The following is a 21916-nucleotide window of genomic DNA, read 5'->3' as shown; positions in this document are numbered from 1 at the left end:
CATATTGTTAAGTTAAGTCTCACCCCTCTATTTTAGTGTAAATAATATATATATATATATAATCGTTGCTTTGGTTTCGCTATGCTTAACTAATGTCAATTGAATTATGACAGAATGATCAAAACCAATTTGCCAACCATGTTCAACTTGTCGTCCTCCTTTTGTGGGAGGCAGATTGTCTGCCTTCTTGTTACCGTGCCCTTCCCATTCCCTTATATTTGTGCGGTTACGGTTAAATCATGTCAACATTTTATATTCATATTGTTTTTTGTCTTATTATCTTTATTAAAAAATCAATATAAAATGTTGACGTGGTTTAACCGTGACCGCACAAATAGGAGAGGATGAGAAGTGCACCGTAACAGGAGGGCAAACAATCTGCCTCCCCTTTTATGAGGTACTCTACTTATCTCATGTCCTCTTCATATCTAGGTCATTAATTAGGCATGCTAACTAAACTGTTATTAGTTTGTTTCCAAATTTGAAAAAGCTAAGGTGATTTTTTCAAGGTGAGACTCTTCATAAACGCTATGTCACCTCCTATTTTAATATCAGTTCACACGTTAATATTATAAAATATTATGAAAAAAATATGAGATAACAAAGAATCCATATAAAATCTCAATCTTAAGATGATTCCCTTAGAAATTCACTCAAAATTTCCTTGCATCATCAAATAAAAAAAACCAATCAGTCAATGCCACGAGACCCTTAAACGTGGCAAGCAACTATTGGCCAGCTCCGCGCCCACCAAAATCTCCGCCGCGTGGAACAATCCCCAAGTCCTTATATAAAATTTCCGCCGCCTCCGGAAGAGCCGCAGGTCCTTTCGCTCTTGCAATTTAAAAAAAAACAAAGGGGAATCCGACTCTTCCGCAATTTATGGTATCCAAAAACCCGAACCCGCCAGAGGGCTTGTACTTGGATCCGAACGAAAGCGGCATGCCGTTGCCCGGACTCGGGCCGTTCGCCTCGGCCACTGCGACGACGTCAACGACTTCGTCTTCGGCGGAGGATCTGAGCAAGAAGATTCGGAAGCCCTACACAATTACCAAGTCCAGAGAGAGCTGGAGTGAGCCGGAGCACGACAAGTTCCTCGAAGCCCTCCAACTGTAATTGTCATTTCTATTCATTTTTATTATTATTTTATGCGTTTGATTAGCTTCACATTTCTCTAAAGTCTTCAATTCTGTGTGTATGAATTTCTGGGGTGCGGGGGGGGGGGGGAGTTGTAGTTCTGATTTGGGTTTTGAAATGTGGTGAAATAAATGGTGTAGATGTTATGTGTGTGTTGAATTTTGTAAGGATTTGTTTGGTTGCTGAGAGAATTCAGGAATGAAATAAAAGGGAGAAAAATGTGGAAAAGGAGTAAGATTTTTTGTTTTAAATTGGTTTTAAAATGTGGGAAAAGGAATGATAGAGTTTTTATTGTGTTTTGAAAATTTGTATGATTTGTTTGGTTGCTGAGAAAATTTAGGGAAGGAAGAAAAAACGAGAAGTTTCAGGAATCAGGAATGTGGGAAAGAGTAGGATTTATAGGGGTGTATTGAATTGAGAATTTGAGAGACTTTAATGAATTTATAAATTCATGGATTTTTATGGAGTTTAATTGATTTGTTGAGATTTTATATGAAATTTTGATTCAATTCCATCGAAATCTCATGTGGAGAGATGAGATTTGTGGATGCTTAAAATACACTGCAAAATCTCTCAAATTCCTTCTAATTCCTCAACTTTCTCAAAAATTTTAAAATCAATTTCTAATTGAACACACCTGGAATGTTATAATCTTCTTTAAAATCCTAATTGAATACACCCGAATTTCTAAAGATTTTAATAAACTATCTTAATGTTCTAATTGAATACATCTTGAATTTTAGAGAATCACTTAAAATCCTGATTGAATACCCTAGATTCATTAAAAGAATTAAAATCCCTTAAAATCCCAATTGAATACACCCCTTCTAGTGTTGAATAGGGTTTTAAAATGTGGAAAAAGAAATGGTATAAATTTTGGGGTTTGTGTTTTAAAATTTGTAAGGACTTGTTTGGTTATTGAGAAAGAGAACGCTTTAGAGGAAAAAGAGTAGGATTTTAGTAGGAAAGAAAGAAAATAGAGAAGTTTTCTCATTAAACTTCTTAACAATAATTTGGAAAAAGAGTAGGATTTTAGCGGCAATTCATTTTCTCAACAATAATTTGGATTATTATTTGTTATGATGCTGAGCCCATTTGAGTTTAAGCTCAATTTGGTATAAATTTTGGGGTGGTTCCCTATTTTTGTTTATGTTCCCTCTGTTGTATTCAGCTTCGATCGCGATTGGAAAAAGATTGAAGCTTTCATTGGGTCAAAGACGGTCATACAGGTTAGTTTTCTTTAGTCATTCTATAGTTTCCAATGCAAAGAGGAATAACTGCTTGAGTTCCAACTATAACCAACTTATGCTTTTGGTTTAGTCTTACATCTACAAATTTATAGATTAGAAAATAATGAATTCCCTTACTCATAAGAAGGATTCCTTTCTCAGATACGTAGTCATGCACAGAAGTATTTTCTGAAGGTTCAAAAGAATGGGACGAGCGAGCATCTACCTCCCCCTAGGCCAAAAAGGAAAGCTGCTCACCCATATCCTCAAAAAGCTTCAAAAAATGGTGCAGATAGTTTCAGTTTTGTGTATCGTATTTTTCATATGACAAAGTCGTTCAACCCTTACTCACATGTGCTTTGTTTTCCAGCTCTGGCACTTCCGCCAGTATCTTGGTCATGTCAGTCTTCATCTGCTTTACTTGAATCTGGGTTTAATCAAAGGCCAGATTCATCATCAATGCTTATGAGTCCTATCCCTGGCCCTGTAGCCCCTTCCTGGCCTAATGGTTCTGTGCAAACAGCCAATCCATCTCACGAGTCCAAAGGTGAGACTATTAAATAAGTTAAATATTCGTCCCAATGACTTGTTCTCAGTGTTCATTAATGTTGTTGTTTGCAAACTTGATGATTTAATTGCATTTCTTTTTCATGTTGTAGTTGTTTCAGGGCCAACTGTGCTGAACAACAGTTGCAGTACCACAGAAAGCACCCCTAAAGCTCAACCAGTTGGTGGAACAACTGATCAAGTGAACCATAGCCATGCATTGAGAGGTGAGGTTTCAGTCTTCCTGCTTGCATTTTTTTCTCACCCGACAAATATAGTCACATAATGATTCTAATTCTTTGATATTGAATTTGAACTCTTTTTCACCTTGAGGTGGGATAAATTGTGGCAAGAACATGGAATTTCGTTCTTGTATGTGCTCATGGGTTTTCTGTTTTAACATGTAATTGGGTACTCAACATATCTAACTTTTAGGAGGTAAACACAGCCATATGCACTTTTCCTTTGTTTGTTCTGTTGTAAACAGTGGAAAAGTTCACGTCTTTGTCATCATTGCCTTGGTTTCCATTTTTGTTGAGCATAGGGTATGTGTCATAAAGAGGTCGCACTTGGTGCGATGGCAAGTGCCTTCGCCCATGAGCGGTAGGTCTCGGGTTCGAGACTTGGGCGCAGCCTCTCCATAAATGGGGGTAAGGCTAGCCGACATTCACCTCTCCCAGACCCTGCGTAAAGCGGGAGCCTTGTGCACTGGGTACGACCTTTATAGGGTATGTGTCATACATGAGGAATTGCACTATTTATTTACTCTCTTTCTTTTCTGGATAAGTCTACACACGGCACGTCACAGTTGGAACCAGTAAAGAATCTGGATTTGTATTAGCAAGGCACACTTGCAACTTTTGAATTTGTATCTCACCTGTTTTGTGTTGTGGCCTGAGATATTGATTGTAATTTATAGCTAGGAAAAAGCATTCTTCCATGAATTTCATACCTAATTGTTTCTTGCAGTTCTTCCCGACTTTACTCAAGTATACGGATTCATTGGCAGCGTCTTTGACCCTAATGTTACAGGTCATCTTCAGAATCTGAAGAAGATGGATCCGATAGATGTTGAAACGGTACTCTTTTCTCCTTTATGACCTCACGTGCCATCAGTTTTAAGTTATGATTGTGGTCTATATATTTGTTTGTTATCTAAACTAGTGTTCGTGAAGAAGTTACCGCCTAATCTTGAGCATTATTACTGCCTCGTAAGGGTTTCCAATTTTTTTGTACTTGATAATGGCATGGTTGTGATCTTATTATATATATATTTTTTTTGGCTCCTCTTCAGGTGTTACTGTTGATGAGAAACCTGTCCATGAATTTGACCAATCCCGAATTCGAGGATCATGTAAGTTTCCATTTCACTAACCTCTGGTTTACTCTTAGTTATAGTTTGTTTAGTCGATGATGTCTTAAAAGCAAGTATATTGATGAACTTTTAAATTGGATCCAGAGACAGTTGCTTTCATCCTACAAGATGGACGCGGATACAGGGAATCTCAGTGATGCAACTAAAACCCTTTGCGACGATCAACATGAGAAAGTTCCTTAAGTGGTTGTTCTGGAACTTCAACGCTTTCTTCTCATCCCGTTGGCAGTGCTTGAATTTCGAATCTAATCTTTGCCCAACCGGTGTTGGCGTCCAGCAGATGAATTGCTGGGGGAAAACCTCAATTAGTAGAAAGCATCAGGTTTCATCTAGGTATTGACTCGTCCTGATACTGCGTTGTAAGTGTAGCAAGCTCAACGACCACAAAGCATGTCAACTGGTATGGCGTTCTGGTGTGGTTGTGTATATATATATATATATATATATCAAGATAAAGGTAATGGATTTTTGTATAGTTAGTTCAAGTTCATCTTGTACATCCTGTCGTAGTCAAGTTTTTAGTTGTTGCTATGTGATGCTGGTGCGGTATTTGCGTGCGTGTTTGAATTCCTCTTGAAACTGGGACGTGTTCGAATTTCTGTATAGTATGATCTCGGTTTCCTGCATACGTATTATCGCGCCATAAGCCCTTGCAACTCGGGCAGCATCCTTACAGGACTAAGCTGATGTCCAAAAGCTCAGTTTTAAAACCTAAATTGCGGACAAGGATCCTTGCAGGATCCTGATCGTTCATCGTATATCGTGCGATTAATTTTTGTTAGATACTATTTATATTTAATTTTTAATTTTTAATTTTGAAATGATTTCTGACTAGAATGATCACGATCACGATACTATTAATATTTAATTTTTAATTTTTAATTTTGAAATGATTTCTAACTAGTACGATGAACGATCACGATCACGAAATCTTTAAAATCCCCAGGAAAAGAATCCAACAAGAATCCTTTTTCCAAGCACCCTTACTTTTTCATAGACAGTACACACCTAATTTTACTTTTTACAATATTCTCAATCGGCACGAATCAACGTGTCATCTCTTATCTTAATTTTTATATTTTTAATTTTTTTTAATTATGTAAATGAAATTTTTAACCATAAAAAAAAATTAAATTTTTAAAATTTTAACTCTCAGATCAAAACAGATGCTCAACCTTAATTTTTTACCGTCGAATTGAATAAAAATTACTCAATCAATTCGACAAATACATATTAACTACGTAAACAGTACGCCAGCACAATAAATATGAATTATGAAACTCAAATTCATATTAAATATATAACGGAGATTCCAAATTCACCACCATTATGTTTACAGACTCAAAAACTAACAAAAGACAAAATAAAAACGGTGATTGTCACTCCACGGCGACAACCGCCAGGGCCGGCCCAGGCCCAGTGCAGGAGGGGCGACCGTCCAGGGCCCAAAAAAATTAGGGGCACCAAAATTATTAGGGCGGTATGTTTATATATGTTTTTATAAGAGTATAAATTTATAAAATTTGATTCAAAGACATAAAAATTTAACTAGAAGTGGTGGTTTGTCATTTGAAAATAATAAGGAGGTCTTGGGTTCAAAACACCATGTGTGCTTATTTACTTTCCTTTTTTTTTTAAATTTCTTTTTACAAGAGTATAAATTTAGAAAATTTGGTTAAAGGATCAAGAAGTTTAATTAGAAATAATGATTTTTGTTGTTTAAAATTAACAAGAGGTCCTAAGTTCGAAATGCTATGTGCATGTTTATTCTTTTCAATTTTTACAAATTTTTGTTTGGTTGGTAATTTATTTTTAGTTACTATCTAGTAGCTATGTGGGTTGTTATTTTTAAATATTCGTTTTAATTCAAGTCTAATCTTCAACAAAGAATAATACGTAGACCAAATTTGCAAATTATATGACGTGTCATCAAAATGTTTAATTTAGTGCCCATTCATTAATAATACATATCAATTAAAGACTCGAAAACATCATTATTTTTTAGTCACATATTGACAAGGTTAGTAAATAAGAAAAAAACACCTCACGATTTATTCAAAAATACATTCAAAGTTCAAATGGAAAACAAAACTCATCATCTATCTACTTGTAAGCTCGAAGTTTTTTTGTTTCCCTCTCTCAATACAAAATAAATTAGTCTTTCTGTATTTCTAAATTATTGAGTTTGAAGTGTTTTTCTAAGTATAATTTTTTCGATATCTTATGTGTAAAAATAAATAATTTTCTTACATAAAGTTAGGGCACTTCTTTTTACGTCGCCCGGCCTCAAAAATCTCTGGACCGGCCCTGCAACCGCCCACCGACAAGATCGCGACAAAAACCCGAAACATCCACAAACTCAAACCTAATCTCATTAGTCCACCTCCTCCATCTTGCTCTCCTCAGCAGCGTCTTCCTCCAAAGCGGGCATGTCAGCATCATCACCGCCGGTCTCCTCCTCTTCAATGCTCAGCCCCAGCTTCAACATCCGGTGAATTCTTGCCGCAAAAGTGTTGGGGTCAGCCAGGCTGAAGCCGGAGGTGAGAAGAGCAGTCTCGAACAGCAGCAGCACAAGGTCCTTCACAGACTTGTCGTTCTTGTCAGCCTCCGCCCTCTTCCTCAGCTCCTCCATGATTCCGTTGTCCGGGTTGATCTCCATCGTCTTCTTGCTCGACATGTAGGAGCTCATGCTGCTGTCCCTCAGCGCCTGCGCCTTCATGATCCTCTCCATGTTGGCGGTCCACCCGTACTCTCCCGTCACCAAGCAGCAGGGAGAGTCGACTATTCTGTCGGAGACCACCACTTTCTCGACCCTGTCGCCCAAAATGTCCTTCATTGTCTTGCAGAGGTTCTCGAATGACTTCTTTTTCTCCTCTTTCGCCGCCTTCTCTTCCTCCGTCTCATCATCGAGCTTGAGACCCTCCTTGGTAGCAGACACCAGCTTCTTGCCGTCGTATTCCTTCAATTGCCCGACGGCATATTCGTCTATGGCGTCCACCATGTAAAGAACTTCATATCCCTTCTTCTTCAGGCGCTCCAAGAACGGGGAATTCTCCACCGCCTTCCTCGATTCACCGGTGATGTAGTAAATATCCTTCTGACCCTCCTTCATTCTGGTCACGTAGTCCTTCAGGCTGGTGAGCTCATCGCCGCTCTTGGTGGAGTGGTAGCGGAGGAGGTCGGCCAATTTCGCCCTGTTCTGGCTGTCCTCGTGGATGCCCAATTTCAAGTTCTTGGAGAAGGCTTCATAGAACTTGGCGTAATCCTCTTTGTTCTCAGCAATCTCATTGAACATCTCAATGCACTTCTTCACAAGGTTCTTCCTGATCACCTTCAAAATCTTGTTCTGTTGCAGCGTCTCACGAGAGATGTTGAGAGGCAAATCGTCCGAATCGACGACACCCTTCACGAATCCAAGGTACTCCGGAATCAGCTCCTCGCAGTTGTCCATGATGAACACCCTCCTGACATAGAGCTTAATGTTGTTCATCTTCTTCCTGGTGTCAAAAAGATCGAAAGGAGCCCTCTTCGGAACAAAGAGGATGGCCTTGAACTCGAGCTGGCCTTCGACTGAGAAATGCTTGACAGCAAGGTGCTCCTCCCAGTCATTGGTCAAGCTCTTGTAGAAGGCAGCGTACTCCTCCTTGGTGATTTCTTCGGGCTTTCGGAGCCAGATGGGTTTCTGCTTGTTGATGAGCTGCCACTCGTGAGAAACCTCCTTTATCTTTTTCTTCTTTGATTTCTTATCCATGTCCTCATCAACCTCCTCAACATCTCCTTCCTCTTCCTTCTTGGTTTCCTCTTCTTCGTCGTCGCTGATTTCCTTCTCGGTAGTCTTCTCAGTCCAGAGATAGATTGGATAGCTGATGAACTCAGAGTGCTTCTTCACAAGGTCCTTGATCCTCCTCTCTTCCAAATACTCCAACTGATCACAACACAACAAAAAATTAGTACCCCAATTTTTCTCTTTAATCATATAATGGAAATAATTAATCAATTAGCTTGGTTTTTTACCTGATCCTCCTTGAGGAAGAGGGTGATCTTGGTGCCTCTGCCGAGCTGTTCGCCACTGACATCCCTCGTGACAATGAAGGAACCACCAGCCTGTGACTCCCAGATGTATTGCTCATCGTCGTTGTGCTTGGTGGTCACAATGACCTTCTCGGCAACAAGATATGCCGAGTAGAAACCGACACCGAACTGCCCAATCATGCTGACATCGGCTCCGGCTTGCAATGCCTCCATGAACTCTTTGGTTCCAGACCTTGCAATTGTACCCAAGTTGTTCACCAAATCTACAGAAACCAATTGCCATCAGATTCACAGCTTATTAACATAAGCATAGACGACGAAGTCACGATTACAACTTTTAATTAACAAAACACCAAGCATAATTAAGCATTCCATAACCAATATTTTGATTTTTGGACAATTTTAAGCGATTACAAATACAATAGTTTTAAACAGGGGATTCAGCTTAAATACAAGATGCAACTTTTACTAACCAAAATATCAATGCGAATCAATTTTCTAAGATTTTCTCGGAAGACAGACAGATCAATTAGTGAACTAAAAGAAACGAAATTTACACAAATATATACCTGCTTTGGTCATGCCAATACCGCTGTCGATGATGGAGAGGGTTTTGTTGACCTTGTCAGGCACAATCCTGATGAAAAGCTCCGGCTGAGCATCGAGCTTGCTTTTGTCTGTAAGGCTCTCAAATCGAATTTTATCCAAAGCCTACAAAGATCAAACCAAATTCCATCATTTCCAAAATCCTACAAATTCCTGGTCATGCACTATCGCGGAAACAGATTTCGGTTTAGAAACAAGATCATTGAACACAAAACATAGCGATTAATATCTTAAAATCAGGGGTTTTTAACGCAAAATACAGCAATTTATACGAAAATTAGGGAAGAAAATCGATCAAATTAGAGAGAATCAAAACGAAGACATGCAAGAGAGAGGGGGGAGCAAAGAGACTCACATCAGACGAATTGCTGATGAGTTCGCGAAGGAAGATCTCCTTGTTGCTGTAAAAGGTGTTGATGATCAAACTCAGAAGCTGGTTGATCTCGGCCTGGAAGGCGAAGGTCTCAGCCTCGCCCATCTGAACGTCCGCCATTGATCGATTAATTGCTCCGAGAAAACGCGAGAAAGCGAGAGAAAATTCGAGCTTGTTTGGAAGAAAATCGAAACGTCGCGATCGAGAGTTTGAGACAGAGATTATGGACTCCGATTATCTGCTGGATTAGGGGATGGGGAGTGAGGAGGCTTTTATAAGGACGAGGACGATGACTCTGATTCTGGATGCTTCTACTCTTCTCTCGACTTGCATATTCTCCCGCGTATAGTTGGGGTTCAAAACGATGTCGTTTCGGGAAGAAGCGTTAGGGGTTAATGGCTATTACGGCGTCGTTTGTGGTCGGGTTTAATGAATTCGAATCGAGAATGTTCTGCTTCGTTCGGCAACCTTCTCTACCCGTGAAATTATGTGACGTCATCGCCAGCTCTCCCGCTCTTTCAAGATCTAAGGCAATCTTCAGCCGAATCGATAAAAAATCATAGGGTTAAAAATAATTCGGAATAACACGAAAATCATCTCCAATCAAGGACTAGACCAAAGGGTTTGTGGGCCTGACAAGGCCAAAACCCCCAAATCGGATTGGTCATTTCCAGCCCTCCAGCCCAACGATGGAGGGTTGGCAAAATGTACCCCCAAATTAGGTCAGCGGGCTGGCCAGCCAGCCAGCCAATCGCCCTCCAGCACCAAAATGTCAAGTTTGACATTTTGCCAGCCCTCAAGCTCAGTTCATTTGAATGTCAATGGCTACTTGGCGTCAGCATGACGCCGGCAAGCAATAGATAGCTAACATCGTGCTGAGGTTAGGTTATCGTTGGAATTTGAAATTTTTTTTTTCTGACGAATTTAAAAAAAATAATTCCTATAAATACTTAAGTCATTCTACATTATTTCTCACATACTTTTCATTATTTCATATTATCTTACCTCATTTTTCGGAGCCAAATTATGGGTTTTGCTTGTAATCTTCATAGCTCTATTCACAGTTATCACTCTAATCACGGTTATTACTGTCGACGAAAATCCTCCAATTCCTACTTTCGTTTCCCCAATCCCATTGTTTCCAAAACCACACACGATGTTGATTGTAATTCGTCCCTGGAGCAGAGGCTGCTTTCGCTAAACATGTCTGAGATTGAGATGAACAGCGGGAAGCTGCAGCAGCACGGGCGTGTGTTTTCCCATCAGTTGTCATGCAATGAGGCTAGTGGGAGAATCCGAAATAGTAATGTGATGGAGTTGGGACCGGTTTCTGTGCACTCGCAAATGGTTAAGGATGTGTGGAGGGGCAACAAGTTTAGTCTCAAGAAGCTTTAGGTTGCCACGAATGGATATTCGAAATAAATTACTGGTTTGGTATTGAGGTGCTTTTATAAAAAATTGGTATAAAAAAAAGCTAAACTCAAAAAGGTGTTCATAAACACTTAAAAACAGTTTTTTTTCACAGTTTTGGATGAAAAAAAACTGAAAACGTGAAGCAGCAAAAATAAGTTTATCCTCACAGCACAGTAGAAGTATTTTTTTTTCAAAGCACAGCAATACCAAACCAGTGGTACTCAAGTTTATCGAATCTATATATTTTCGGTGATTATTGTCAAGGTGAATGCTACATATTCTGTATAAATCAACAGATTCCAAGTCGAGGACTTCGTAGCAGCAATTGTGAGGCACAAAAATCTCGACAAGTTGCTTGGATACCGCATCGAAAGAGTGTACTGGTAAGAGATTTTTTCGACATTGCACAATTTTAGATGTTCGAAAGGCAGCTAATGATTTGATTTTCCTTGTAGTAGATTGCTTGTGCATGAATATGTAGATAACAACTGTCTGCACCACTGGCTCCATGAATGCTCTAGACTAGTCAGCCCTCTAACTTGTGGTCATATGATTTCAAGTGATGTTTTTGCAGATTGGCCTACCTGCACGAGGATATTGAACCGAAAATCCTACGTAGAAGCCTAATATCTAGCAATGTGCTGCTTGATCACCAATGAAATCCTAAGGTCTCCGATTGTGGCCTTGCTAAGCTCTACAGTCCTGAGTGGGGAATCACCATAATGGGATCATTAGGGTTAGTTCGCGGAAAAATCCGTATGCATATGCCTGCTGATGTTCACCATTGGAACATTATTAATTGTTAGTTGTGGATGATTTTCTTATCGTTCTTGAATTGCATGAAAGTTCAGTTACATTGCTCCGGAATATGCTTCTACTGGTGATTGCACTGAGAAATCCGATATTTATAGCTTTGGAGTACTCGTAATCGAGATCATAATGGGGAGGAGCCCTATAGATCGCAGTCAACCCCAAGTATGAGTTCTTAATTTTGAAACATGTAACGGTTTTTTTTTTTTGGTTCAAATGTATGATACTAATGACTACTCAACTGCAGCCATATCTGGTTGACAGGTTAAAGTCCATGGTTGCTGGACAGAAAATTGCTTGCGTGGTTGACCCTCAAATGCCAGAGAAGCCATCCTCGGAGGAACTCAAAAGGGTACTTTTGGTTGCTCTTCATTGTGTTGATCCCGATTCAGAACATAGGCCTCGATTGGGAGAAGTTATTCACATGCTTGAGCTGCGTGGCTTGCTGCTCTGCGATTTACGAACAAGTATTTTCCTTTCAACTAGCCCAAATTTGCAGATTCGAACTTTATTTTCTGCCTAATTTCTGAATATATTATGCTTCATTTTTTTTCTCTGCAATGAGAAGGATCAATGGGTTAAGAGACAAACTTCTTCTCGTTCTATTTGCCGAGAAGAGAGCTTCTGCAAGACCAGGTGATCGGATCCCTAGAAAAACAAAAGTGCAAAGCAGTGTTGTGCCTTGGCCCGTTCGTTAGTACGGAAACGAGATTCAGATTACAACCTCACCAAATCACACACAGTTGAACATAATAAAATACAAGAAATAAAGACACCGAAAAATTTACGAGGTTCGGCAAAAACATGCCTACGTCCCCAGAGAGATTGCTCTTCACTATGAGAATAACACTACAAGTACACATGAGTTAAATCAACATAACTCAATCCCAAATCCCTTGTACACCCACTCATATGATTTTCCTAAGAGCCTCACTCTGCCCCAAGAGTTTTTTCACTAGATTCACTCTAGCTCTCTTGATTTTCTCTCAACCCATGTTCAACCTTTCCCATGGGAGAGCTGGATGCTCTCCCCTTGGATGCTTCTATGATGCTTACCTTCCCACCTTCTAAGCATTACTAAATGCACAAATATTGCATCTAGTTATAGGCATACACTAGCAACTATGCTAACAACCAAGACCAAAAAGTCTTAAGTTCACATGACATAATCATCACCTAGCCTATCTAGCATGCATCAAAGTCTATACCTAGTCTATAAAGTATAACTTTGCTTGTGATAGTCACCATGTCTTCAATTGTTGTCAACACATGACTCATAATTACTCACAAATGTATGAGCCAAACACAACAAGCAGCTGCAAAATCGCTACAAGAAAATCGTGTTGAAGTTAAAACAGCAATCCTGAAAACAGAACAGAGATTTCTTGTACATTCATTTCATGCAGTTGAGATTGTTAATTTACTTAGTTTTCCACCAATTAAGACTGTTTGCTTGCGGTGATTAATTAGTACAACGATGGAGCATACATAGCCTACAGAAAGAGAAATAACGAAAAAAAAATTTACGTTTATTAAAGTTCATGCTGCAATGTTCTTTTAGTATAAGAATTCCCATCTAATACCCTCGGAAGAAGGGGGTGCTTGCAGAGCAAGTCACCAACTCAACATCCTCGATCGCCAACCTATCCTCAGGGAAAGCACAATCAACCACTTCTTTCTTCTCAGGCAACAAATCGCACGCCTTTGGGGTCACATTGCTTGTGATTCCCTCAACATTAGTGCAGTTCCATTGCAATTTTTTCGGCTTCTCAGTTAGTGTGATGGTCACATTCGAAATGCAAATTCCCTTAAAAGGATCATTAGGGACTCCGTCCAGCCTTGCGGAATAAGTAACATTTTCTGCCACAACCTGCTTGTAATTGATGTTTGTAATCTCAGGCAATGCTTTAGGATCAAAGCTGGGGTCAGGGTGCGATCCATAAGAGCCGGTCATCCAAAAGACATACTTCATTGTCTTCAAGGTCATTCTTCTCACATAAATGTCTTTGACATAAGCTCCTCTTCCCACGGCAGTTTTGATCCTCACACTCGATTGAGTGTCAATGGCTGTGATGTCCTCAGCTCTAACGTCGCGGATTCCACCCGACATTTCACTGCCTAGGGCAATGGTGGCACTGTCAGGTGAAATGCAAGTGAGCCTTCTGATCACAAGGTGCTCCGTTGGGATTCCGACTTTGATTCCGTATTCGTCCCATCCACTCTTTACTGCAATGCAGTCATCTCCAGAGACGATGTAGCAGTCTTCGATTCTTGTTTGTGAACAAGAATCTGAAAATTAAGCAAACAGAAAGGGTGAGATTAAGAGCTAATTAACCATGTTTATTTCCCAATTAAGCACTAATGACCAACAACAAGAACAAATTAAGTGGTAGCAAAAATTAGGAACCTGGGTCAATCCCATCGGTGTTGGGAGAATCAACTGGTGCAAGGATTGTGAGCCCTTGGATTGTTATATTGCTGCAAAATTAAACCCAGATTAATGTTAAAACACATTGACAAATACACATAATATATGTCCATGTATAGTGTGATATATTTTTTAGTACGGCCGTCACATTGTCACGTAACACTACATGTTGATGGGATCATCGTGTGTTATTACCTGCTGTATATGGGATGGACAAACCACGAAGGGGAGTTGACCAAAGTGAGATTAGAAATTTGAATCTGATTAGAGTACATGATCTCGATCATGTATGGTCGGGTGAGGGTCAAGTGACCTTGTTTGAACTTTGCCCACCAAGAAGCACCTTGGCCGTCGATTGTGCCGTTGTTACCGGTAATTACAACGTCGGTGAGGTTTGTTCCGAAGACGAGACTGCTGAACCTTCCACCGGGGGCATCTCTGCCTCTCCCATATGAAGGCAGCACTGGAAGATGAGGCCACTCTGACTCATCCTGTGTTCATCAAAAGGTATGACAAAAATATAAGTTTAGTGAAATGGTGACCAATTGATAAATATACACGAAAAAATTTTGATTACGCGATTGTCCAATCACCATAAATATGCGTCGGTTATATATAACTTTTTGTAATTACAATCGAGCCCAAAATATCTACGAAAAAAAGGTAATAACTGAAGAAATATTGCACGAAAAAGGGAAAAAATACAAACCTGAGTTCCAAGAATCACGGCATCCTTATGGAGGAAGAGGGTAAAGTGGCTAGTGAGGTTGAAGCTTCCGGTGAGCCACCTCCCCGGCGGCACAATAAGCTGCGCTCCGCCGTCGGATGCAAGCTGACTTAGATGGCCAACAGCAGCCTTGAAGGCCTTTGTGTTGGAAGTTTTTCCGTCGCCAACGGCTCCAAAGTCGGTCAAGAGAGCACTATGTTTTCGACAGTTAATGGCCCAGTACTCGATCGTGCCCGAAACCGGTTTTCGACATTCTGCCGCTGTTAGGAAGAAAAATCCCAGCGCAACAATGATCGCAGAAGCAACCTGTAATTGTTTAAAACAACATAAATTTGTCAAAAATAACAGAAAAAAAAAATTTAGATTAAATTAGATTAAAATAAAACACCGTATTTAAAAAAAAATAATCATCTGGGAATGATTTTGAAAATCCCATATCGGAAAAATTGATAAAACAAATTACAAATAAAATACATGTTTTTGTTTCTAAAACGCTACAGTGTAAATAGAAACAAAACCATGTATTTTATTTGTAATTACAGAGGCATTACAATATTATTTGGCCATCTTCATGTGATGCATCAGCGTTGCATCAGCGTTGGGAATCAAACCTAAGCTCTTTCATGTCAAATACGAGACCGGTATTTATCGTCAACTATTGGGCCATCTGATGGTAATTAATTTAAAAATAATATCGGTGTTGGACCATTGACCGATCATTTCGAAATTTGGCATATAAAAATAACACCTCAAAGTTTTCCCCAGAAAACAAGCAAATTAACAAAAAGGCAATTGAAATAGTGGTGGAAAGCAAGATAACTTACATGGAATTTTGAGGAGGCCTCCATTGTTTGAAAAAATGAGGAGTTGTTGAATAATGTTGTGGTGCAAGGAAGAGGGATGTGGAAGTTTATTTATAGGGGTGCAATGGATTTCCTACACATGGTAAGATATCTGAACGAAGACCGAAGGGGCGGATACGAAATAATAACTAACCACCTTTTGAAAATTTACCGTACGTATTTGGTATGCCAAATATTCAACTCATCATAATTAATACCTAGAATTAAAGGGAATTAAATCCATTTAAGTGAACAAATTAAACCATTACGTGTAAGGAAAGTTCAGCTTTCCTTATAAGTATGGGTCTTGTTGCCTTAGTGCCTTGTGTCTTCATCATACCTTGGTTTGATTCGTGAATCCCTTCGTGCTTATGTCACGAGGTCGACGAATCTTCTCAATTCAAAAATCTCTTACATGAATATTATACATTTTAGTTGTTGGGATGAAACAGAAAAGTTAAGAATATATAGGGAAAAAAAAAGAATGGAACGGTATCGGATCAACTACTCCTCTAATTAGTCTAATCCCTAATCGATTAGGTATTCAATTACGAATGGTTCACCACGAGCTTGAGTTATTTAAGAAGTTTTTTTTAATTGTGATATAAAAAGTGCAAAAACAGAATATGTATATATGATGAACTGGAGTTGGATTATATGTATCTGTCTGTTACAAGCAAATAAAGTTGAGCTCATCACCCATATCGGTATGTTGCAAAATGCAACAGATCCCTACGTGCAAGTCAGGCAGAAGGCTAAAAAAGTATTAAGACATGACGCACACAGAAATTATGAAGAAGTTGCATAATTCCATGCTCACGTTTTAATTAATTAGATACATGGATATGGTTGCCTCGCAAATTAGTACTTTTGTTCTGTTGGAAACAATAAAGCTCCATAGGTTTATGCAACGGATAGCCGGAAAGTTTTATCAGTAATCCCACGTCAAAATCAAGAGTAAAACATCATCTTTGTTAAAATGTATGTGTTTTTCGCAAGAAACACTTAAAGTGTTTTTTCAGGATTCGTTTGCATTTTATTAAGAATTGGTTGTTGTCAAAGTTCTCATCATCATTATATACAAAATATTCCTAACTTCAAATGCCTGTATTCTTGCGGGCTCCAAACGTCCAACCTAAACTTTTTTATTAACACATTGGAGAATTTAATATTTTTTTATGATCAAGATACATAGTCACTTGATGCCTCTTCGAGCAATTTTCAAGCCCCACAAACTGGAGAAGGTTTTTGGCAGGCATGTTGGCTAATTAGGACAACGCTTAAGTAGGACACATCCTCCCATATCACGAAAAGAGCGTAGATTTCTTCTGCATCACCACTGGCAAGGGTTGAGCGTTCCTTGTACAATTTCGAAGACATACCGTTTCTGCTCACCCTTTTGATATCGTGATCAAGATTCGGAGTTGGATTGGTTTTAAAACACATAAATTTCTTCATTTAGATTGGGTCCAAATCGCTCATACAAAAAGATGGAAAATGATGCCAACAAGGGTTAGTTGAATTAGTAATGATCGTTCTCTTTACTAGACCAAGACTTAAGTTCGAGTTATGTTACTGGCAATCCTTACTTATGGGTGATATGTAAAAACCCAAAAAGAGGCTATGACTCCTCTGTAAGTCTCCTTAAAGAGCCTTCGATTCTTTATCGAATACAAAGGATACTATAGTATTGTACAAATATAGTAAAGAGAAATAAATATCATTTTATATATTTCACAAAAAGAATTTACAAGTATTATATACAGTTTTGACTGTTCCAAAGTAACAAAATACAAGACATTTAACAAAATAATAATCAGTTACAATAGTCAAGTAACTGAGAAGATAGTCAAATGTGATTAGGTGTAATTTCCATGATTTGACATTGTTGAAATCCAGTGGAGGAGAGGTTTTTGCCATGATTTTAGGACAGCCCTTCCATGCGCATTGAATGGTTAAAAGAGAGAAGGGACATGACTTTAACTCGCTTTTTTGTTTTTCAAGGAAGTGGGTCGCTTGTGAAAACGGCCTTGTTAAAAGCAATCTATGTTCCAAAAGTTTCCGCTTAGTTCCATTTGGGCCACGTTTCTGCTGTCGTTTAGGTACCGTTTGGTAAATAGGACGGGACGAAATAGAGTGAAACAAGATGCTCCGTCTCATGTTTGGTGTGCTTAAAATAGGTGGAACGCATTGTTTCACGGGACGAATTTTGGGTGAATTTTCATTCCGCCTCACCCCCTGGAACGACTCATTCCACATCTGTGAAACATAAAATTATAACATCTCCGTCTTCTTCTTCTTTCTCTTTGTTTCCATCCGAGGGCATCTTTACTCCCTCTCCATTTTGTTCCATCATGTCCCGTCCCGTCCCGTCCCGTCCCTTCTGCATATCAAACGATACCTTAGGCCATGGTTAGTTGCCTAGACGCTTGCCTAAATCGTGATTCTCCCTTAGATAGAAAATCGATAACTTTCAATTTGCATTTTTTTAATAAATTGTAAAAGATTTGTTGAATATTTAGATTTATGTGTTGGTTCCTCATGTTTTTAATATGTGCTAATACTTTATAATTTATATATCATTTAATTTTGTAATTTATGTATCCTAATAGAATTATGTACTTTTTTTAGTATAATAGATTTTTAATTATATGTTATTGTTGACCCTAGAAACTACAAAGCCTACGTGGCGCGCAGGCCGAGTAATTAATGAGCTAACTACGTCCTTCGGTGAATGCGGGGCGTGCCAACTCGTCGGCCGAGCTCGGCCGAGGAGTAAATTTGTTGATGTTGCGTTGGGTCGCGCTACTGACTTCTGCGTCTTGCGATTGCGGCCGAGAAAGGAACACGTCTCGGCCTCTTGGGCTCTCGAACCTGAAGACAAGGTTACTATTCTTACGAAGTTCAATATCAAATTCGGCTTTCAATGTGCCGAATGTAATAACTGTAACACCTCACTTCGCCGAGAAGGCTGATGAGATGACCTCGACCAATAAGGATTTAGAAACCCTTCTCGACCGAGACTTGGATAGGTAATCAATCGTTCTCGCCGCAGTGCTGTTGATGCCAACGGAAGATACTGCGAGACCGACTGACTCTACGGTGACAGAGCTATCTATGCCGACTTAAGATATCACCGGTTGCTTCCACAGTGCTGTTGATGCCAACGGAAGATGTGTCAGCGAAAAAGGGAAAAGAAAAATCACAAGTTGTGAGAGTTTGCGCAGGGCAATTTTGTATTGATTTGCAGGCTCCTCACAGTTGCTGAATGGCTTGTATTTATAGTAGCAGCACATCGAGCCCGAGTTCCAATCCTATTCGGACTAGGTCTCCTTCTCCGGATTAACATCCCCTCGATCAGTCCTATCTCCGCTAGGACTACGAATCTAGTCCTTAACTAAGCCGGATTCGCTTTCTAGGTTATTGACCTCGTCGAGAGTCCCTATTGCACTAGGATTCGACCTCTTGCGTTATGACCTAGCCGACCTGGGTTTGGAGGCCCACATACTGAACGATCCGTGATATTCTTGCCGCAAGGCCTCCAGGGCCGAGAATGACTCTACACTCGGCCCAAACTGTTATTTTGGGCCCAAACAGTTATATATCAAATTTGATTAAAATTAAAAACCGCCTAAACGTCTAGGCGCTAAACCCTTGGAAGCAGCTAATCCAAGGACTTGGGCCTTTGGGCTCAATTCGTTGGGGTTAACAATTTTCTCTAATGCACATCACTAATTACACGTTTTTGTAGAGAGATGAAGATCTCGGGAATCCTCCAATCACATCTTTTTATTGTGCATCGTGCAGTCATTTTTCATCAGATACTATTTATATTCGATTTGAAATAAAAAAAATTACAATGATTTATGACCGCACGATACACAATAAGTGGATGTGATTTGAGAATTCCCGGGATCCTCACGTCATTTTATATACACATATAATAAGAACTGTCAGATTAAAATGGACGGCGAGATGAAAGCTTTAATTCAAGTTAAAACCAAAGAAACCCGACTTGCAAATCCATAAAGTTGAATACCCGCTTAACATCACTCCCTATATTTCCTCTCTCTCTGGTGAGGCCCATTGGGCTTAATGGGCCTTCCAAAACAAAGTATCTTTTTCAGCAAAAGATGCATGCACGTTTTTTTTTTTTAAACTTCCTCGTAATTATAGAATTTTTTTTAATTATGACGAAAATATAAATGGTATATTATGTGTTTTAATAGAAATAATAGAAAATTTTATTTTTTAAGTTATTAATTTTTTAGTACACATATCCTACCATTTGTATAATGACACGTAATGTACTATTTTTGTGTACCGATCACACTGAAAAATCTCTTGTAATTATGGACAAAACAAATTAAAGAGGATTGACTCCCATTATCAACAGAGTGTCCACGTGTCTGTCTTAGACTACTAGGAATTTGCCACGGTACCCTACCTACCGGTTGAGCCCAACATTCCCGCCAATTAAATTCCCGAAATGTGCTCGATCCGTTAGTGTGCGAATACGTAAACTGCTACGTGGCATTATCCAAACAGATAGCAAACTGGAACCCGAATAATGGCCAACCCGGTGTCGTTTTGTATCAACATGTTGTTGTGATTCGCTGTCTTCTTCTTCGCAATCCTTCCGCGGCCCATCAGCCTCACATTTCTTAGGTACCGTTTGGTATTTGGAACAGAACGGAACGGAGTAGGACGAGACGTTCCGTTTTATATTTGGTGCGTCTAAAATAGGTGGAAGGTATTGTTCCACATGACGAATTTTAAGTGAATTTTCGTTTCGTCTCACCCCTTGGAACGACTCGTTCCACATCCGTAAAACACAAAATTATAACCTCTCTGTCTCTTTCTTCTTCCTCCTTGTTTCCATCTCAGGGTATCTTTGCTCTCTCTGTTTCGTCCCGTCCTGTCTGTATACTAAACGATAAACCTTGCCTTGCATGAAGAAAGAGAAACCAAATTAATTTTTATGATGTATTTTTTATTTGTTAATGTATTGTTATGTGTAAGTTATTGTACGCATAATAATATTTTGGCCAAATCGGACAAATGGTCCCCGTGGTCATAAGGTATTCGGAAGATAGCCCCTGTGGTTTAAAAATTCGGATTTAAACCCTTGTGGTGAAACCTGTTAGGATTTATGCCCCACATTGAAACTTCCGTTTGTTACTCCGTTAGTAGCAAGTGCCACCCTTCTCTTTCTCTCTTTTCCATCTTCATCTTCCTTTCTTTCTTCTATCTCTGCAACCTGCTGAACCAAAAATAGAACCAACGTGACAACTTCATCTTCCCAATCGGTCGATTCGATTCCCCATCTTAAATAGAAGCTATGGAAGCTACTCATTCTTCCACTCTCTCTGCCCAAACCCGTAGCCATCTCCTTTCACCAATTGAGGTTTTTGAACCACCATTCCATGTGGGTTGGATCACAGCAGGAAGCCAATTTTGATCAGCTGCTTCTGGGAAAAGCTGCTTTATCATCCTCTCAAGCAGCTCAAGCTTTGTGCCGCGCCACCCTCTTGAAAAAAATTGATGGCTCAACTTTGTTCTGTGCATGAATGCACCATAAACATGGTCCAAAACACAGTGGAGCATTCCCAGATTCGCAGTCACCATTTTTGAGAGAAACCCAAAAATTCAAACACCAAAATTTTCACAAAAGGTTGGGAACAGAATTTAGATGGCATTATATGCAAATTTTCAGAAATAGAGAAGAACCCAGAATCCAGTGTTGGGAAAAATAAAAATTTGTGAATTTTTTCATCTAAAAATCATGATTTTGGGGATGAATAGATTAGAGATTACTTGAAATTTTGAAATAAATACTAAAGAACTATGGCCATTATGAATCGAGAGGCATGGGCAGTGAAGAAATCAATAGGAAACTGAGAAGAATGAATTGGTGAGGCCAAAGGAGATGAGAGGAAAGGGGGTGGTGAGAGAGTCCATAACACGAAAGCAAAAGGGGAGAGAGGGAGAAGAGAGAGATTAGCAGGGGATCCAAAATACGGAAGTAAAAGTACAATTTTACCAATCCATTTAACGGACACTTAACAGAAAAGTCACCTTGGACTAAATTTGCTAACAAACTATACCACAGGGTTTTAAATCAGAATTTTTTTACCACAGGGGCTATCTTCCGAATACCTTAAAACCACAGGGACCATTTATCCGATTTGGCCTAATATTTTATTAGATTGAGACGTACCGAGATCAATCTGTTTCATGTTAGTATTTTTCTCTTGCCAAACAAATGACATTCTTTTGCATCCCCACTTTTCTAATTCTCGCCCTTCTTGTTCACACTAAATTACCAAAATGGCATGCCTTATTCAAACAGTTTGTTTCCCCTTTATATTTCATGTGTTTTGCTAATTTCACATGTA

At 39.3% G+C, this 21916-nt stretch overlaps 4 protein-coding genes across 4 annotated transcripts; 2 read left to right on the top strand and 2 right to left on the bottom strand.

Annotated features, from left to right (window-relative positions):
* The first annotated feature begins 811 nt into the window (after positions 1–811).
* On the top strand, positions 812–4915 carry LOC126630375 (protein REVEILLE 6-like). Its single transcript, XM_050300492.1, has 8 exons — positions 812–1112; positions 2309–2366; positions 2529–2652; positions 2737–2913; positions 3026–3139; positions 3882–3991; positions 4207–4266; positions 4372–4915. The coding sequence occupies exons 1-8, from the start codon at positions 883–885 to the stop codon at positions 4468–4470; spliced, it is 972 nt and encodes a 323-aa protein (XP_050156449.1). The 5' UTR covers positions 812–882; the 3' UTR covers positions 4471–4915.
* A 1722-nt stretch (positions 4916–6637) lies between these two features.
* On the bottom strand, positions 6638–9558 carry LOC126629407 (heat shock protein 83-like). Its single transcript, XM_050299441.1, has 4 exons — positions 9281–9558; positions 8889–9030; positions 8302–8582; positions 6638–8212 (listed from the first exon to the last, which is right to left on the bottom strand). Exons 1-4 carry the CDS (start codon positions 9416–9418, stop codon positions 6662–6664), a joined length of 2112 nt encoding a protein of 703 aa, XP_050155398.1. The 5' UTR covers positions 9419–9558; the 3' UTR covers positions 6638–6661.
* Positions 9559–10501: 943 nt separating this feature from the next.
* On the top strand, positions 10502–12044 carry LOC126630310 (probable serine/threonine-protein kinase At1g01540). Its single transcript, XM_050300396.1, has 4 exons — positions 10502–10671; positions 11008–11094; positions 11563–11686; positions 11769–12044. The coding sequence occupies exons 1-4, from the start codon at positions 10502–10504 to the stop codon at positions 12042–12044; spliced, it is 657 nt and encodes a 218-aa protein (XP_050156353.1).
* An 841-nt stretch (positions 12045–12885) lies between these two features.
* Positions 12886–15633, bottom strand: LOC126630667 (probable polygalacturonase). Its single transcript, XM_050300823.1, has 5 exons — positions 15501–15633; positions 14659–14982; positions 14145–14440; positions 13929–13999; positions 12886–13810 (listed from the first exon to the last, which is right to left on the bottom strand). The coding sequence occupies exons 1-5, from the start codon at positions 15522–15524 to the stop codon at positions 13098–13100; spliced, it is 1428 nt and encodes a 475-aa protein (XP_050156780.1). The 5' UTR covers positions 15525–15633; the 3' UTR covers positions 12886–13097.
* Positions 15634–21916: the final 6283 nt, after the last annotated feature.

Source organism: Malus sylvestris, chromosome 7 (genome assembly GCF_916048215.2).
Source record: "Malus sylvestris chromosome 7, drMalSylv7.2, whole genome shotgun sequence".
Classification (NCBI taxonomy): domain Eukaryota; kingdom Viridiplantae; phylum Streptophyta; class Magnoliopsida; order Rosales; family Rosaceae; genus Malus; species Malus sylvestris.
This window is presented reverse-complemented; position numbering and strand designations above follow the sequence as displayed.

Excerpts from the sequence above, each read along its gene's own strand:
- LOC126630667 (XM_050300823.1), bottom strand. The coding sequence starts at position 15,524 with ATGGAGGCCTCCTCAAAATTCCAT. Across the intron at positions 14,983-15,500 it reads AGGCCTCCTCAAAATTCCAT|GTTGCTTCTGCGATCATTGT; the intron begins GTAAGTTATCTT and ends AAACAATTACAG. Across the intron at positions 14,441-14,658 it reads CCGTGATTCTTGGAACTCAG|GATGAGTCAGAGTGGCCTCA; the intron begins GTTTGTATTTTT and ends TGATGAACACAG.
- LOC126630375 (XM_050300492.1), top strand. The coding sequence starts at position 883 with ATGGTATCCAAAAACCCGAACCCGCCAGAGGGCTTGTACTTGGATCCG. Across the intron at positions 2,653-2,736 it reads TCAAAAAGCTTCAAAAAATG|CTCTGGCACTTCCGCCAGTA; the intron begins GTGCAGATAGTT and ends TTTGTTTTCCAG. Across the intron at positions 2,914-3,025 it reads TCCATCTCACGAGTCCAAAG|TTGTTTCAGGGCCAACTGTG; the intron begins GTGAGACTATTA and ends TTCATGTTGTAG.
- LOC126629407 (XM_050299441.1), bottom strand. The coding sequence starts at position 9,418 with ATGGCGGACGTTCAGATGGGCGAGGCTGAGACCTTCGCCTTCCAGGCC. Across the intron at positions 9,031-9,280 it reads TCATCAGCAATTCGTCTGAT|GCTTTGGATAAAATTCGATT; the intron begins GTGAGTCTCTTT and ends TGATCTTTGTAG. Across the intron at positions 8,213-8,301 it reads TCTTCCTCAAGGAGGATCAG|TTGGAGTATTTGGAAGAGAG; the intron begins GTAAAAAACCAA and ends TGTTGTGATCAG.
- LOC126630310 (XM_050300396.1), top strand. The coding sequence starts at position 10,502 with ATGTCTGAGATTGAGATGAACAGCGGGAAGCTGCAGCAGCACGGGCGT. Across the intron at positions 11,095-11,562 it reads CGCATCGAAAGAGTGTACTG|TTACATTGCTCCGGAATATG; the intron begins GTAAGAGATTTT and ends ATGAAAGTTCAG. Across the intron at positions 11,687-11,768 it reads TAGATCGCAGTCAACCCCAA|CCATATCTGGTTGACAGGTT; the intron begins GTATGAGTTCTT and ends ACTCAACTGCAG.